We start from the raw sequence: 16859 nt of genomic DNA, 5'->3' as shown, positions 1-16859 counted from the left end.
TTATTCCATTTCCATTTTCGTAATACCAGATTGCCTGCAGTAAATTCGCAAATTGGTGTCACACTTTTTAACCGCGTTAATAAGTAAAGTAAACTGAAGTAACGCTCGCCTTACCTTTATGTTGTCATTTTTTTTTTCTTGATTGAAATCCTTTAGGGCGATTTGTATCGCGAACGAGGAGGAGGAGAGGAAGAAGCAGAAGAAGAGATGAGTAGCAGCGGCTGCACCAGTCCGGTCGATATTGACGTCATTACGTCCCCCACCCCATTTCTCTCTCTCTCTCTCTCTCTCTCTCTCTCTCTCTCTCTCTCTCTGTGGTCGCATCTTCAACCATTCATCCTCACTCCAGCAGCCTACAGTTGTATCTCCCCGCCCTGTCCTCCACCCTCCCCCTCTCCCTCTCGTAAAACAACCCCCCCCCCCCCACTTTCTCTCTTGTAATCCTCAATGGTGAACAGCTGACGCTTTTGCGTTTTGAAAATGGCTTTAAAATTTCTGTGACGTTCGGTTTTCTTCAGACTCGGGAGTAGCATCCTTTAGATCAATGTGGAGGGAAAGATTTTCTTTTTACCTATTTAGTTGTTTAGGAAATTAAAAGTAACACGAAATTTTAAGATTTACTTGAGGTGTTCTGTGAGACAGTTTGAAAGATGGGTATAAGACGGAGATTTACTTTATAATTTGAAACCCTCGTGAAATTTGGTTGCTGGTACCTTTAGGTTACTCATGTTGTATTTTCTGGTACTCATGGCATTTTATCAATCAGTTATTTTGGTATTGTAAAGGCCAGTAATTAAATTTCAGGAAACTGTTGCCCATTTGCATACAAATGTTACATGTGCGCGCGCGCGCTCTTGAAACCGAGCCACATTTTCCGGGAGGGCTATATTCCCTTGTCCATTGCCTGAGACATTTAAGAATGATCGAGGATTAAGACTGATCTCACCCTGTGGATGAAAGTGCCTGACGAGATATTTTTCACTCGACTGAACAGGGAAACGCTTTTCCTCTGATGGTTGGGCTTTTCTTTCAAGTTTTCTGCAACATTTTATGAAATATTTGTACACTTTTCCAGTTATTTCTTTGTTGTCGAAGAATTATTGTAATTTTTTAAGAAGGTTTGCAAATGTCTAAAATTGCCATGAGTATGTCAAGTGAAACTCCAAGCAGGAAAAATGAAAATACTCGCTAAATACTAATGATACATAATAATTGCAGGCCTTCATTCTCTGTATCCTGCTTTTCGTGTTAGTGCTTGATTAAATTCCAGCAGACAGTGAAAAATAAATACTAACTTTACTGAAGGAAGCTTGTTCATGGGAATGAATGAGCTATCCCCTTTTCGCTACTTTGTATGTAGCTTTTTTGACACTGAACTACGAAGCTAACCAAGGAAATTGATACTGTAATCAAGGCTTAAGACCTAAATTGATTAGGTATATACTAAAAGCGTGTGGACTAGACTTATGAGTGTGTATGTGGGAGTCATGTTGCGTATTTGTAATCCTGATAGTTGTGTTTGGTATATTCATTTTATGTAAAATATTTTTCATGGAATGTCTCGTTAATTAAGACGTTATTTCAAATTTTTTTTGAGACTCGAACAATGTCGTCAGTTACTCTATTTCTTTGGGAAATTCTTATTCCATCTCCCTTGTATTTCTTCATGTAACCTATCTTGTGTCTTGGAAGCAAGCAGGTTGTTCTATTTCGTTTGTTTTAATATACTGCAATATGAACTATTAATTTGAAATAAATACGTAAGAGAAATAAAGGTTCTTCTATTTGTACCTCTTGATATTTTCATTAGTTCAGTCCGGATCTGAGGTAGCTTTAGGCTAAATGCATAGTTTTCTCTAAATTCTTAGGACACTAATAGATAAAGAGCTTTTGATGAACTGTGCAGTGTATTTGTACTGAACATTATGGATCATCAGATAATATATTTTCCCTTTATATATATTATTATGTATATATAATTGTCTGTGTGTATATATGTATATATAGTATAGACACACATACATAAATACATACATACACACATACAGCTCCTATCATGTGATTGTTGATGTTAACTGGGTACTTATGTCTCGAATGACGTGAGTTCATTAGGCTAACAGGTTGATTCACCATGTTTAACGACGGTGTATCCAAAGCCATACCACATTAGTGATGGGATATAATACACTGAATAAATAGCAACCCTTTCCCCGCCCTACCATCCTTTCATGTCTCACGGATAAATTGCAGTTTTATTTATAGATGTTTCAAACCTCTCATTTCACCTGGGTCGCCTTATCTGTCTTCTTTATAAATTCATCTTTTTTTTCCATCATGCATTTATTGATTGTTTAATGTGATCAGATTCCATTATTCTGACTACTTGAAATTCGATAAATCCATTATTGAGGGGAAATGAACTTTTCGTATATTATGCATATAAGATATAGTTTCGATTGTATCTCATGTATGTAAACCAGATGAATGTCGTGGGTCCTTAATAAGAGGCAAAATGAAAATTTTTTTTATAGTACAGAACTTCACATTTTACATGTTGAACTTCATTCCTTTTATTGGCAAAGGTTGCAGTATCAGTGTTGAATTTGGTCGTCTGGGACTGCACTGACTATTAAATTTTATAGGTATTGTTAAAAAGAAAGTTTTATCTGTCAATCAGAGCCTTCACTGACAACACTGATTTTGGGAGAATATTTTCCAGGAGGCCTTGTCTAGTTTATTTTCAATTGTTTATCAGATTTCATATACTCCAGCGTAACATCCATATACACATCTGGATCCGTATACCTCTGAATTCTGACTTCCGATACAACTCATATATATATATATATATATATATATATATATATATATATATATATATATATACATACACACACACACACACACACACACACACACATATATATATATATTATATATATGTGAATGATTATAATAACTTTAACATGTCCCGTCTCTTATTTTCACTCATGGTAATGTGTGATATGTATATAAACCTACATACATACTACATGCAAACCAACATTATTCATCCACATTACACTAGGACAAGACTCTGATCTAGCTTTTAACATCTTAATTATTGTTATTTAATAATTTTTGTAACAAGTTCCATTAGTAAGAGAGAAAAGGATGGCTTCCCTTTTGTTGAGACACAAGTGCCTCCTTTCTGCGTCCTCAACTTCCAGATCTCTAAATCCCTTGAATTAAGACGTCGAGTAGATACTGGGTCTTTTGTGGACTTTGTTTTTGTTCTCAATTTCATCAAAATTATTTATGCTTATTGGAAGTTTTGTGTTTTTTGTTCTCAATTTTATCAAAATTATTTATGCTTATTGGAAATTTTGTATCTCCCATTTTAATTATTCTCAATTTTATCAATATTAGTTATGCTTATTGGAAATTTGGAGATTTTGTATCTCCCATTTTTATTATTTCCTTCATTTGTGTTTGGTGCTTTGAAAATAAGTTCGGTAGAGCAGTTAAATATTAAAGCATATTTGTGTTTGGGTAATTTCATTTATGTCGGTTAGGTTTACAGTTTTATTAATTGGTAAGAAATCGCCATCAAATAATATTTTATGCTATTGTATGATTAGCATTTTCTTTTGTTAGTTGTTTATCTTTTTGTTCTGTTTAAGAAATTTGATTTTTTTATGTTTGCTGGTTATCATTTTGTTTTGTTTAAGAAACTTTCATTCTGCAAAGTCCAAGGCATATTCAAAATTACATCAGGTTACATCTCAATGGGGAAACCAGGAGCCTTTCAAAATGTTTTGTAGCGAGAATAAAAATCTTTGGAGACAAGTTGAAATGTAGATTCTGGAACTTACAGTGGAAACTCTTGGTATGAATAGTCTTAGTATGTAAGGGGTAAGATGGGTGGAATGGTTGAAAAATGCTGAGTGTAACCCTTGATTCAGCAATTAAAGGATGAGCATAATAATGACTGTAATTCTCGCTTTTCTCTAGAGTTACTTATTGGAAAAGAAATTACAAATATATATATATATACATATATATATATGTGTATGTGCGAGTATGTATAAACACAAGTGTTTTTATGGGTAATGTCATGTCCATTTCCGATGTCCTTTTTTTCGAAACCCACGCGAGTATTCGTGATGGTTTGTTTGTGTCCCTAACTTTATCATCGTCGATGTAATTGATCAGATGTTTTGATTGACGTAAGTACGACGCGAGCGAGCACGGAACTTTAGTCATAGGTGAATTTATAGTCGTGTACGTGACTAGTTTTTGTGACAGGAGTGACTTGATGTTTCTGTATGGTTGTCTCTTTCTTATGGTGTGTAAACGTTTTTGTTTGTATTCATGTAAGTTTACATATACATGTTTACACAGACAAAGATATGTATGTTTACATGTACTGGTTTGGATAAATTCTTACACACGTGCAATGGTTCAAGTGTATTTCTGGTTTTCTTTGGAGCTGTTATCTTGAATCACTCTTGAGGTTATGTATATGCTCAAAGCAAAGTTTTTAGATAGTAGATTTGGTTTGTGCTCTCTAGAGGACATCGGGTTCATCCTGACCTTTAACAGAAATGTTATACTCCCCGTCGTTCTTGCAAAGGTTCACGTGTATGATTGATTTTGACCTGGCTGCATCCTCTCTTGTTGCATCGCCGGTATGCAAGTTATGGTTTTCTTCTAAGTTTCTGATATTCAGGGTTTCCCTCTTTATTTCCCACATTTTGAAGAAATCAGGGTCTAAGGAGAGATGATGAACTGGTGTATTTGGGCCTGCTGGACTAGACGACGTGTAAGAGGCAGCCATATTTGATTTCGTTTTATTAATAATAGTTTTCCGAACAACTGGTCTTTTTGATTTTGTACCGATTTTAATGCCCGAATGGAAAAATACAAAATTATAAAAAAAAAGCAAATGGACAGTACCAAGATGTAGATGTCAGCAGCTGGAGGGATGTCTGAAATACATATTTTGAAAGAGTCATGTGAGAGAAAATTGGGTTGTGCTTATTATCGCTGAATGTCACCTATGAAACGACCAAAGTAGCTGAATACTGCCAAGAGGTTATGTAAATATCGTGGCGAATCGTGACCTTTTAAAATAGTCAAGCTTTAGTATATTTGCATAGGTTTTTAGCATCAGCGGTGATCAAGTTTGCCCTTAATAAATTTATCTTCCCTAAAGACATTTCTATATTTCTGAAAGAAAAATTTGCGAATTGAATCTCACTCGATACAATAAATATCTCTTCCTGGTCATCAGAAAAGGTCTTTGCAGGTTATTAAGCATAGTCAAATTGAAAGTTATTGCGTCCACGGTCATCTTGTTTTGGCAAGTCAGCTGCTGCCATAATTCAGATGGATGCAAGTCATGAAATCTTTTACAGTTTCACCTTCGAGCTTCGCCAGAAAGATACTAGTAGGCAGCAAAAGAAGGAAAATTAAGTTCGTGGTTTCGTGCTTTCGTGTATATTTGCTTGGTCGTCCCAGCAATGTGTCTGCTAAAATTTTTAGTGAAGAAAAAAAAAAACGCAACCTGTTTATTGTAAGAAATGGTGATTGACCGTGAACATGATGGTCTTTGCGTTTATATTTTAAAATAGGAAAATGTTGTATATTTTATTTTACTCTGTTCTTGTCCTATAGGTTCCATATGGCATAAGTTGTATTGCATATATATATATATATCTATATATATCATATATATATATATATATATATATATATGTATATGTGTGTGTGTGTGTGTGTGTGTGTGTGTGGTATATAGATAGTATATATATATAATAATATATATATATATCATATATTATATAGATATAATATATATGTGTGATGTGTGTGTGTATTTTAATTATTCTTCATTATTGACAGAATTATCGTGGTAAATATTACTAAGCATGACCTGCGCTTTACGTGAAAATTTTATGTTAACTGTTAAGATTTTATTTCGCAAGTACCGTTATAGATGAGGGCATTTTCCGCTCACTGAGTAGAGTAATGTTTCTGTTTTTTTCTGTTATGTACCTAAATTTGCGGTAAAATGCTTTTGGCGTTAAATTCATCGGAATCATGGTTTTCATTTACGAATAGCTTTTGATGGGCCGTATTGGTGTGGGAGGTTAAAGTGAATTTGAAAAATTCCTTTTCCAGAGAAAATTATTATACCTCATGATATTCAAGGGAGAAACATGTAAACATTATTGATTGCATGCTGATGAATATGGCATTAAGGACATTTATTTTTTTACTTTCAGTCGAAAAGTGTCGCATGAATTTGGTATAATTGATATATTTGTAAAGTGCTAAGTATTATGATTTCCGTTGTTTTTGCTAGTGGTAGTAAGGTTGATAATAATTAGGTCGCTGTTGCCGTTGTAATATTAGTTGGCGATGTTAGTTGGTAGGTTTAATCAGATGAAATTTTTTCACAGTTTCTTTCCTTTTTGTCAATCTATCAGTACATTGAAATTATTCAAAATAATTTTTTTTACGCTCATATAACTAGGAGGCTTCATTCGTTCAGCTAGCCCCCCGAATCATTCAAATTTAACCCTTCCGAAATATGTCGTAATTCTTGTTTCTGTAAATGTCACTTTTTAATAAACTGTCATTAGCGGTTGAACGTGCACCTGTCAAACTTGACAGTCATGACAAACCGGCTGTCATTTGGCATTAGCTGAAACGTAGTACCGGATGTGATATTCAGCAGAGCTCATTTCCTTGTGTTTCTCCGTTTTTCAATTATTGAAAACTAGTGGTGAGAGGAAGAAATTAACAATAATTAAAGAAGGGGCTTTTTTAAGAAAAACTTTTAGGTACTGAGACGAATGTCACCGATATATAAATATATATATATATATATATATATATATATATATATATATATATATATGAATAACTTGATCACGAAATATATAAATATAATATATATATATATATATATATATATATATATATATATATATATATATTATCAAACCATTCATAGGCCTTTTATCCACCCTTTAGAGGGAGAGATACCTCAAGTGGATGTTATCCTTCAATCCCAGCAGTATTTTGGGATGGGGCTGTTACCCTGCTATCCTGCTACCCTCATGACCTAAACCCTGGTTGAGACCCAGTATACTCCTTGAAATCCATTGACCGTTGATCATAGTTCAGGTGAAAGTGGTTCATAAATACCCATCTGTATTTATTACACTGGTATATGTTGGTTAATAAGCGGTTTTTTGTTTATATAAAAATTGATGTATGCCGGTTAATAAGTGCTATCGTTGCATGAAAGTTGATGCACGACGAAAAAGCAGCAGTTTTCTCTTATATGGTAAAAGTAATGGGCGGTGCGAGGGCCCTTGCAGCTGTTGAACATCTGCCAATCGTGGTGCTTCCGGTGTTAATAAACGTTTTAACTACTTTTACGAACATGGATGGACGCTGGTCGTCACGGCGAAGTGGTTTATCCATTTCACATCTGCTTTTGTTGTTGGTGTTTTTGGTGTTCCTGGCATTAGATGATTGTAAATTTGCTAAGTCGTTCTTATAATCCAGTTCTTTCTCTCTTGTTAAATTACGGTTATTTTGTTTGATGGACTTCGCTCTACTCGATGTCAAGTATTGTTTAGATGTCTTATTTCAATAGACATCAGATCAAACTTTGAGTCAGTAGGTAATTTCCACTTCTTTTTCATTTGCATTTTACCATCAGTCCTTACTCTGTTATTTATTTCTATTGTTTTCATATTTTCAAGTTTCACTTGTATGTTATTAAGCTCCTTTTACTCTTTTTGTCTCACTTCGCAGTCACTACTTATTCATGACGTTCACTTGTTACATAATCAGCATCTTTTTCCTTCTGCTTTTTTCTTTTGCATTAACATAAGAGTAAATAACTCCTTGAAGGTAAAGTTACGTTTAATATATATCTCAGTCCCTTTTCCAGTTGACGTTTTAAATGTTACTGAATAGGGTTTACACGGGGCACCATTTCGAAACGCAACATTGGTGAGTCTTTTAAAGGAAAATAATTTCAATTTTATTAGCGGTTCAATGATACGTATATAAATTATAATGAATTATATATTATATGTATATTGCAACTTTTACCAGTTCCTGCTGTTTACTGCCATATTAATGTAATGAAACAAAGTGAAACAGGATTCGGAAATGGAGAATTAATTTTGCGTAACTAAACACGTTAGTCATTGCAAGAAGCCTGTATAATTGATGATTCATAATAATTTTTTACGAAGAAAATCTCGGAAATCACTTCACTAATCATGTGCAGTGTATAAGTAAAACACTTGTTTTTGTTTTTTTGTTTGAAAGTCAATGTGTTTAATATTAATGTGGATTCTTCAGTTATAGAGGAACCCAGTGTTCTTCTAAGTGAGGCATAACTCCAGTGGTAGCTTGCAGCCTTACCTGACCTTTCCATGAAATGTCAGAAAAGACAGTGCAGTTTGCGAAGTAGCAATGCCTTTTCACGTATTTTTCCTTTATGTCAAATTGCTTTGTACTGTGTGCAGAAATATAAACATTCCTCCATTACTGAATGCCAATTTTTAATAATGGTGTGGTTTAGCTGTTATAAGTTCTTGTTCATATTATAAACTCTTGGTTTTAACTTTCTGTAATCTGGATTGGCAAGCAGGAATTTCGGTTACACACGTGAGATACACATGATTCAAAATATCAAAGTTTATTGTATCGTTCATTAAAAGCAAAATAATTGGGTTTTAACCGTATAGTTTTGTAAGATACTGGAACTTTTGTCAGGGGTATTGATTTTAATGTCTAATTATAATTCTTTACGCAAACGTTATAATTATAAGGTTTGCGTAAAGAGGCATTTTTATTTTAAGGCTGATATAGCAATTTCGAAGTTTTCTCGTTTTATGTTTTTAATGCAAATAGTTTTACATCTTAATTGGATTAGGTTACTCAGCATTTATTTATTTGTTGCTTTTAGTTTAGACCTTTTGGTCAGTTTCAAGGTAAATAAGACAGAAAAGCTAACTGGAGGAAATGGTTGAAATGCTGCGTTAAATATATCTTTACACCACATTTATTAACAGGCCATCATTGTTCTCGTTACTAGTCAATGGCCAAACGTGGTTATTATAGTCCGGTTTCACTGAAGATACAGGCTCATGCAAGTGCTGTATCAATTGATATTACATAATGTCGATTATGTAAAATATTGGAATGCCGAATCAATGTATGTGCAAATGCGGAAATTGGTGTATTACTAATCCTCCACGCCCAGGCAAATATAATAAATTCTTTTATTTTCATATGAATATTTCGTTTGTGTAATCTTTGAGTATATTACCCACTTACATTTTATTTTTAATATATGCTTCAGGGTATATTCTGTTAAATGTACATTTGTTTTGACAGAGGCTGCACTTCAGGTTATTGATAACATCGTGGCAGGTCATTTAACATTCTGAGCTTTCGTAGCGATAATCTCAGCTGGGTCCTCATTAGTCAAGTCATCTGGGACGAAAGCTCTCTCTCTCTCTCTCTCTCTCTCTCTCTCTCTCTCTCTCTCTCTCTCTCTCTCTCTCTCTCTCTCTCTCTATATATATATATATATATATATATATATATATATATATATATATGTTAATATTTCTGTCTTGTTCTATTTCCTAATAGGTTGCAATGTGAATTGAAATTTAAGTGGTTTTCTTTTCATGCAGTTTTCTTAGCTTTGAAGGGCCTGGCCAGCGCTCGGAAAAGTGACTTCTAAGAAATGCCAGACGCTCTTGAAATATACATAAAAAAAAAAAGCAGAAACATAAAACGAATAGGCCATGGAGCCATCAACCTCATTCCGTTGTATGAATGTTTATGATCCAAAGGTAAACACCTGGTGTCACTTCTTCCAGGAAGAAAAGGCAAAAGTGTGTGTATGTGTATATACATATATTCATACATACATATATATATGTATATATATATACTATATATATATATATATATATATATATATATATATATATATATATATATATATATATATATATATATATATATATGTATATATTCCGTGTGTGTCTGCGCGTGTTTGTATAATATATATATATATATATATATATAATATATATATATATATATATATATATATATATATATATATATATATATATATATAATATATATATATATATATATATATGTATATATATGTGTGTGTGTATGGTTGAGTATGTTTGTACGTGTATTATTATATATATATATATATTATATATATATATATTATGCGTGTATACTGTATATATTACCTTGAATATAACGGTAGTCCATATCCTCAAATTAAATAGCATATACAACTTATTACGCTTTTCATAACCCAGTATGAGTAAACGTGACGAGTGTATATATTACCCAGACAAAGAGAGACGTGCATAGTTGGGAGGAGAGAGAGAGAGAGAGAGAGAGAGAGAGAGAGAGAGAGAGAGAGAGAGAAGAAAATAAGTTTCCCATGGCAATTCGGCCCCTTTCATCAGAGGTAATAGCTGCGGGTGCGTCCTGAAATAAAGCCATCGACATCGTGTCCTTCAATGTCTTGATTAGGGTAGGCGGAGAAACCAGATTTCCCGGATTGATGTTGGCGAAAAAGAGGTCGCCGAAAATAGGATGCTTGACAAAGCAATTGCTTCTGGAAGAACGGATGATTTTTATATATATGGTGATATGTAATTCTGTATGTGTACGCGAATATATGAATATATATACATACACGTGTAAATATACATTTTATAAGTATAATATATATATATATATGTGTGTGTGTGTGTATATGTGTGGTGTAATATATTATATGTATATATATATATATATATATTATATATATATAGTATAGTATATATATATAGATATATTAGATATATATATATATAATATATATCTATATATTATATATTATATATATATTATATATAATATATATTATATATATATATATTATATATATATATATTGGCAGGGTAGATGTGACATAAAGTTGGACAATATTGAGCTAGGTAAAGGCGGCAAATAAGTTACAACTGTAGGTATGAAATTTCCTTCAGTAACATCAAGCATTGCAGTAGGTGATGGAAGGATTAGGGCTACGGGAGACGTCCGCCATAAAGTCGGTGCTGGGAAAATACAACTCCAAATAATTCAATATTTGAAAATTTAACTTTTAGATATAAACAATAAACGATGGATATAAAATGCTGGGAAAATATACTGTAAATGATTTAGCATTTGAAATTTTAACTATTAAAATTAAACAATAAACGACATATATAAAATACTGGGAAAATATACTGCAAATGATTTTATATTTGAAAATTTAATTATTAAAAATAATTTAAAAATAGATAATACACGATTTATATAAAGTTGAACGTTTAAGAAACATGCAATTTAAAAAATTAGAATTGCAAGACGTTATCTCTTGAAGTGAACTCTAGGGAAGTGCTCCGTTTAGAGAGCGCACACGATTGGCGGAGGTTTGATGGAAAAGAGAAATGCTCTTTGGTGCATTCTGATGCCGGTATGGGCGGAGCGACCTTTCCCTGACACCTCCCACCCACTGTAGTGCCACAATGCGGGTGCCATCGCTGGCCCTGACGGAGGATGGAAGTGTGTCATGAGGCGTGGGGCCGCATTTTAAGGTCAAGGTCAGGTATTCATGTTTTCCCTGCGTACGAGTATGCATATATGCATAATACATGGGGCATGTTGGAAAGGCACCTTTGGATATCTATTATAGTTGTATAGCCCCAAGAGGGAAAATGCTTTTGTATATACTTGAACTTATCTGATAGATAGGCTATTTGCAGTTTTTGCCACTAGCCTTTAAGCGTTCATATGATGCATCGAGTCTCCTTCATACGAAGGAATGACCTTATTGAATTTTTCTGTTGCCAAGGGAAAGATGTGCAACAAATATCTGTTTGATATCAAAGATTTTTTTTTTTTTTTTTTTTTTTTTTTTTTTTTTTGTAATATCGAGATAAGCTAGGTGTTTTAATGCGTTATTTTTTATCAATTATATTTAAGGTCCCCATATTTTAGGTTACTTGCTTATTTTATTTGCATTGTATTGGTTTTGCTTTTATCATCATACCTACTTATCAGTGTATGCATAAAATAGACATACAGTATGCATATGACATTTTTTTAAATTGTTTTTGTTAATGGGTGTAATATAATAATTTTATAATTATTGCATTCTCTCTCCTCTCTCTCTCCTCTCTCTCTCTCTCTCTCCTCTTCCTCTCTCTCGTCTCTCTCTCTCTCTCTCTCTCTCTCTCTCTCTCTCTCTCTCTCTCTCTCTCTCTCTCTCTCTCTGGTATATACTGTTCAGGTATATACAATGTGGCACGAGTAATGCCTCGTAATTACTCAGAAGCATTATTACGCTATTAGTGTGGAGAACTTCATTAACTAATTGTACCATTTTCTTTCTTTGCAGGTGAGCAAACTCAGGCCATTGGCTTTTATCTGGGTGAATTCTGGGGTAAGCAATCTGCTTTCGAAGTTTTCCAAAGTTATAATCTTTCGATTATATTGTGTGAGGGAATATGTACGTCGATTGAAGTGTTCAAGTTGTGTATGTGCATATATATTATATATATATATATATATATATATATATATATATATATATATATATATATATATATATGAATATGCATACATCGAGCTACTAATGTCCTTTGATATCCAATTCGCTCTACCTCGGAATTTATATATTTTCATATATGTTAACCGAAGGGGATTTTTTTAGCTGAACCCACGAGAGGACGAAATTATTATTAACTGAAAAATTCCCCTTCGGTTAACATATATGAAAAAATATTAATTCCAAGGTAGAGCGAATTGGATATTAAAAGACATTTGTCGCTCGATGTATGTATATGACTCACGGTAATGTGATAAAAATTTATATATATATATATATATATATATATATATATATATATATATATATATATAATTTTTAAACTTGCCAACTGACAAACTAGCTGTAGGCCTTAATTTTCCGAATACAAAATTTTATCCATGTATTACTCACAATAACTTTAATATGTCATTTATCGGAGTTCTAACTTGTGACGATACAAAACTAGATAAAAACACTTTTGGGCATAAAAAATATCATTCACATCTCGTGCTGTATTTGAAATTGGAAAACTTTCTTTTATAAAGTTCACAATAAATTACTCACTTAAAATAAGTCATGGACTGAAGAGTACATCACGGATTTCTATTTTTTTTTTATTGATGCTAATTTTACCTGTAAATACAAACGTCCTTTAATTCTGACATCCGCGCAGAGTCGTTATTGAAAGCGTACCCGTTTCATCTCCCTTTTATCGTAATGAAGAAATGAAATACCATTAATTGCAGATAAATAATAGATAAAGATCGTTATATTATCAGAATATCCAAAACACATCGTTTTCCGATATCATTCATTTCCCACGTGAAGCATTTAGCCAACCATTATAGGTGCACGAGGAAGTTGCATATTCACACGGATTAAGGTCAACCCACGGCAAATTCTACGTCAATCACGTCTCTACTGGACTGCCAATCAAAAAAAAATTTCCAATGAGAATAAAAGCTACAAAAAAAAAAACCAATGTGTGGTAAACCGTGAATGTTAGGCGTATCCTCTCTTTGGCTATACGTATATGTCTGGTTCAATATCGATGAGAAATACTTATTAATATAAACATTCAGAAATAACAAAAGAACGCGTTTAAATATTCTGTTGAAACAATTATAAGTGATAACAAAAAACTCTGCCATATTTATCCCTAAACTGTTGACTGAATTATGTATAAAACCTCTACAGCACATACAAACGCGCAAGCACACACTATATATATATATATATATATATATATATATATATATATATATATATATATATATATATATATGCAGAATCCAGGTACTATGTCGTACCTCTAAGTAAATGGGGATACAATCCACAATGAAGTAAAATCCTCTTGTAGTTTATAATATATCTTGTACAGGATTAAAGCTTTCGACCATCAACTGTGGTCTTGTTCACAAGACCATAGTTGATCGAAAGCTTTAATCCTGTACAAGAAATATATATTTTAAACTACAAGAGGATTTTACTTCATTGTGGATTGTATCCCCATATATATATATATATATATATATATATATATATATATATATATATATATATATATAATATAATATCGGATAATATAACGATCTTTATTTATCCTTTATCTGCAATTAATGGTATTTTATTTCTTCATTACGATAAAAGGGAGATGAAACGGGTATGCTTTCAATAACGATGTCAGAATTAGAAGGACGTTTGTATTCACAGGTAAAATTAGCATCAATAAAAAAAGTAATAGAAATCCGTTATGTACTCTTCAGTCTATGAATTATTTTAACTGGTTAATTTATTGTGATCTTTATCAATGAAAGTTTTCCGATTTCAAATACAGCACAAGATGTGAATAATTTTTTTTATGCCCAACTTCTCTGTTTGCCATTTTAGTTTTCAGGAAGGAATAGGGAATTACAGTATAATAGATTTTCTTTAATATCCTATGCTGTTATCTTTCGAGTTACAAAACTTAGCGATGAAAAGATATGCGTAGAAATCGCTTGTTGCATCTTTAAAGTCTACTGACCATCTAATTAATTATTATTGGAGCGTGAATGAAAATGAAACCAACACTTCATTGCCTGCCTTTTTGTTTTCCTGAGGTCTAGAATTCTTTTTTTCACTCATTACAACAGTCACATATTATAAAAAGTCTGCTGTTCATCTTTCAATTGAATAGAATTGAGTTGCTGTTCACCTCTTGGCATCAAACGGGTCGTGGGGGGGGGGGGGGGGGGGGGGGGGGGGGGGGGAGGGGGGGGGGGGGGGGGGGGGGGGGCGCTGTATCTTGCCTATCTTCACCTCGAATTGCGTTTAGTCCATATTGATCAGCAGATTTCCATTAATCCAAAACCTTATTTTTATGATGTCATAAATAGTAAAAGTATTTAGCTTTCGTACTGAACTCGCTACCTTGGTCCTGGTTTTTGATAATTGGCTATCAATAAATACACATTGGTGTGGAACAACTGAAGTAACATCGTAAATCATAAAATGTTATCAGTGCTGGAAAAGTAGCAAATAAGCCAGGGAAAAAAAGATAACGACAATATTAAATACGTAAAACCCGGCACATGAGATCACAGCTACAAACGGAAATCAAGTAAGGTTTCACCTCATCGTCATTGATTAAACTGATTGATTGTTCAGTGGGGCAATCATGTTAAACTGGTTACTCCCCTGCAGACGGTGCTTTTTATTTATATATTTATCCATTTGTGAGCTTTTTACTAAGTTAGTTTATGCGGATGATAATCAGAATTACATAACTGTACTTTTTGTTTTACATAATACGATTGGCTTTTATTGACATAAATAAATATGTATACATGAATGTTTTTTTACAGTAATCGCACAGTGTAATATTATATATATATATATATATATATATGATATATATATATATATATATATATATATATACTATCTAATAAAAGGAGCCCATAAAAACACCAAAATAGAGAAAAAGTACTATATTTCAGAGACTGCTGTCTCCCTCTTTCAGGTAGATGAATGAGAAAAGTTCACAGAAAAGGTGGTATTATACCAAGAGGTCCATCCACAAACAAGCCATTTTAAGTCACCCCCGCTGATAATCTTCCTCTAATCTTCTTAAGGGTTTGTTGAATGAAGACGTTGTCGATCGTGTCCGAAATCCATCCTCCTTTTGAGATGTTCATTACCTGCCTCTCTTTTATTAAGGCCGATTCCATCATTTGACTCTTGTACCGGCAGTTGCTGCTATAAATTACACGTGACAAATTCCAGTTTATTCTATGGTTATGTTCATTTATATGGTTGAAAATAGCCGAGTTCTGTTGTCCATACCTAACTGACCGTTTGTGTTGTATTAATCTCTGGGGAAGGGATTTACCTGTAAATCCGATGTAAGATTGGTCACAGTCCCTGGCATGGGATTTCGTATACCCCCACGAGTCCTTTGGAGATGTCTTTTGTTGGACGTTAATCAGGGATTTGGCTTAAGGTGTGGGTAAGTAAATACAAAAGGGTTCGATTTTCCGAGGGGTTGGTTATTCTCTTAATCGTGTCCAGGTGGGGAATTATTATTTTATTGTTGGGTGTATCTCTGGTCTTGTCTTTAGGGGGTCGGTAGAAAATTACGTTAGCTTTGTGAATTGCTTTCTCAATTATATGGTCAGGATATTTTTAAAGACGAAAGTTGCTTGCGAATTAGTTCAAATTCTTTTTCCAGGAATTCTGGGGAACAAATTCGTAAGGCTCTTAAGAACAAGTTACTAGCTCACACCTATTTTGATAGAAATGTCATGATAGCTAAAGTAGTGAATGTATGAAAGTGAGAACGTTGGTTTTCTGTATATGGTAAATTTGTATTCTGTCGTATCTCTGATTATTAAAACATCAAGAAAAGGAATTTTGTTGTCTGTTTCCCATTCAACTTTAAATTTGATGCTGGGCACTAATGTGTTTAATTTCGAGAGGAATTCATTGAAATTGCCCCACCTATTATCCCAAAATGTTAGGATATCATCCACGTATCTCATCCACAGCATGTGGATGAGATACGTGGATGATATCCTAACATTTTGGGATAATAGGTGGGGCAATTTCAATGAATTCCTCTCGAAATTAACACATTAGTGCCCAGCATCAAATTTAAAGTTGATGGGAAACAGACAACAAATTCCTTTTCTTGATG

At 33.2% G+C, this 16859-nt stretch overlaps 1 protein-coding gene across 9 annotated transcripts in view; it reads left to right on the top strand.

Annotated features, from left to right (window-relative positions):
• The window catches only part of LOC135206179 (adenomatous polyposis coli protein-like), a 626589-nt gene that overhangs the window by 402339 nt on the left and 207391 nt on the right, over positions 1 to 16859 (top strand). For 8 of the 9 annotated variants that reach the window (XM_064237480.1, XM_064237484.1, XM_064237481.1 and 5 more), the window contains one exon: positions 12491 to 12535. The exons of the other annotated variant lie outside the window; for it this stretch is intronic. In XM_064237480.1, coding sequence (XP_064093550.1) covers positions 12491 to 12535 — 45 coding nt within the window. The remainder of the gene's footprint in view (positions 1 to 12490; positions 12536 to 16859) is intronic. 9 annotated transcript variants of the gene reach the window in all.

This window comes from Macrobrachium nipponense, chromosome 29 (genome assembly GCF_015104395.2).
Source record: "Macrobrachium nipponense isolate FS-2020 chromosome 29, ASM1510439v2, whole genome shotgun sequence".
Taxonomy (NCBI): domain Eukaryota; kingdom Metazoa; phylum Arthropoda; class Malacostraca; order Decapoda; family Palaemonidae; genus Macrobrachium; species Macrobrachium nipponense.
Note: the sequence above shows the minus strand (reverse complement) of the source record. Positions and strands in the feature narration are given on the sequence as shown.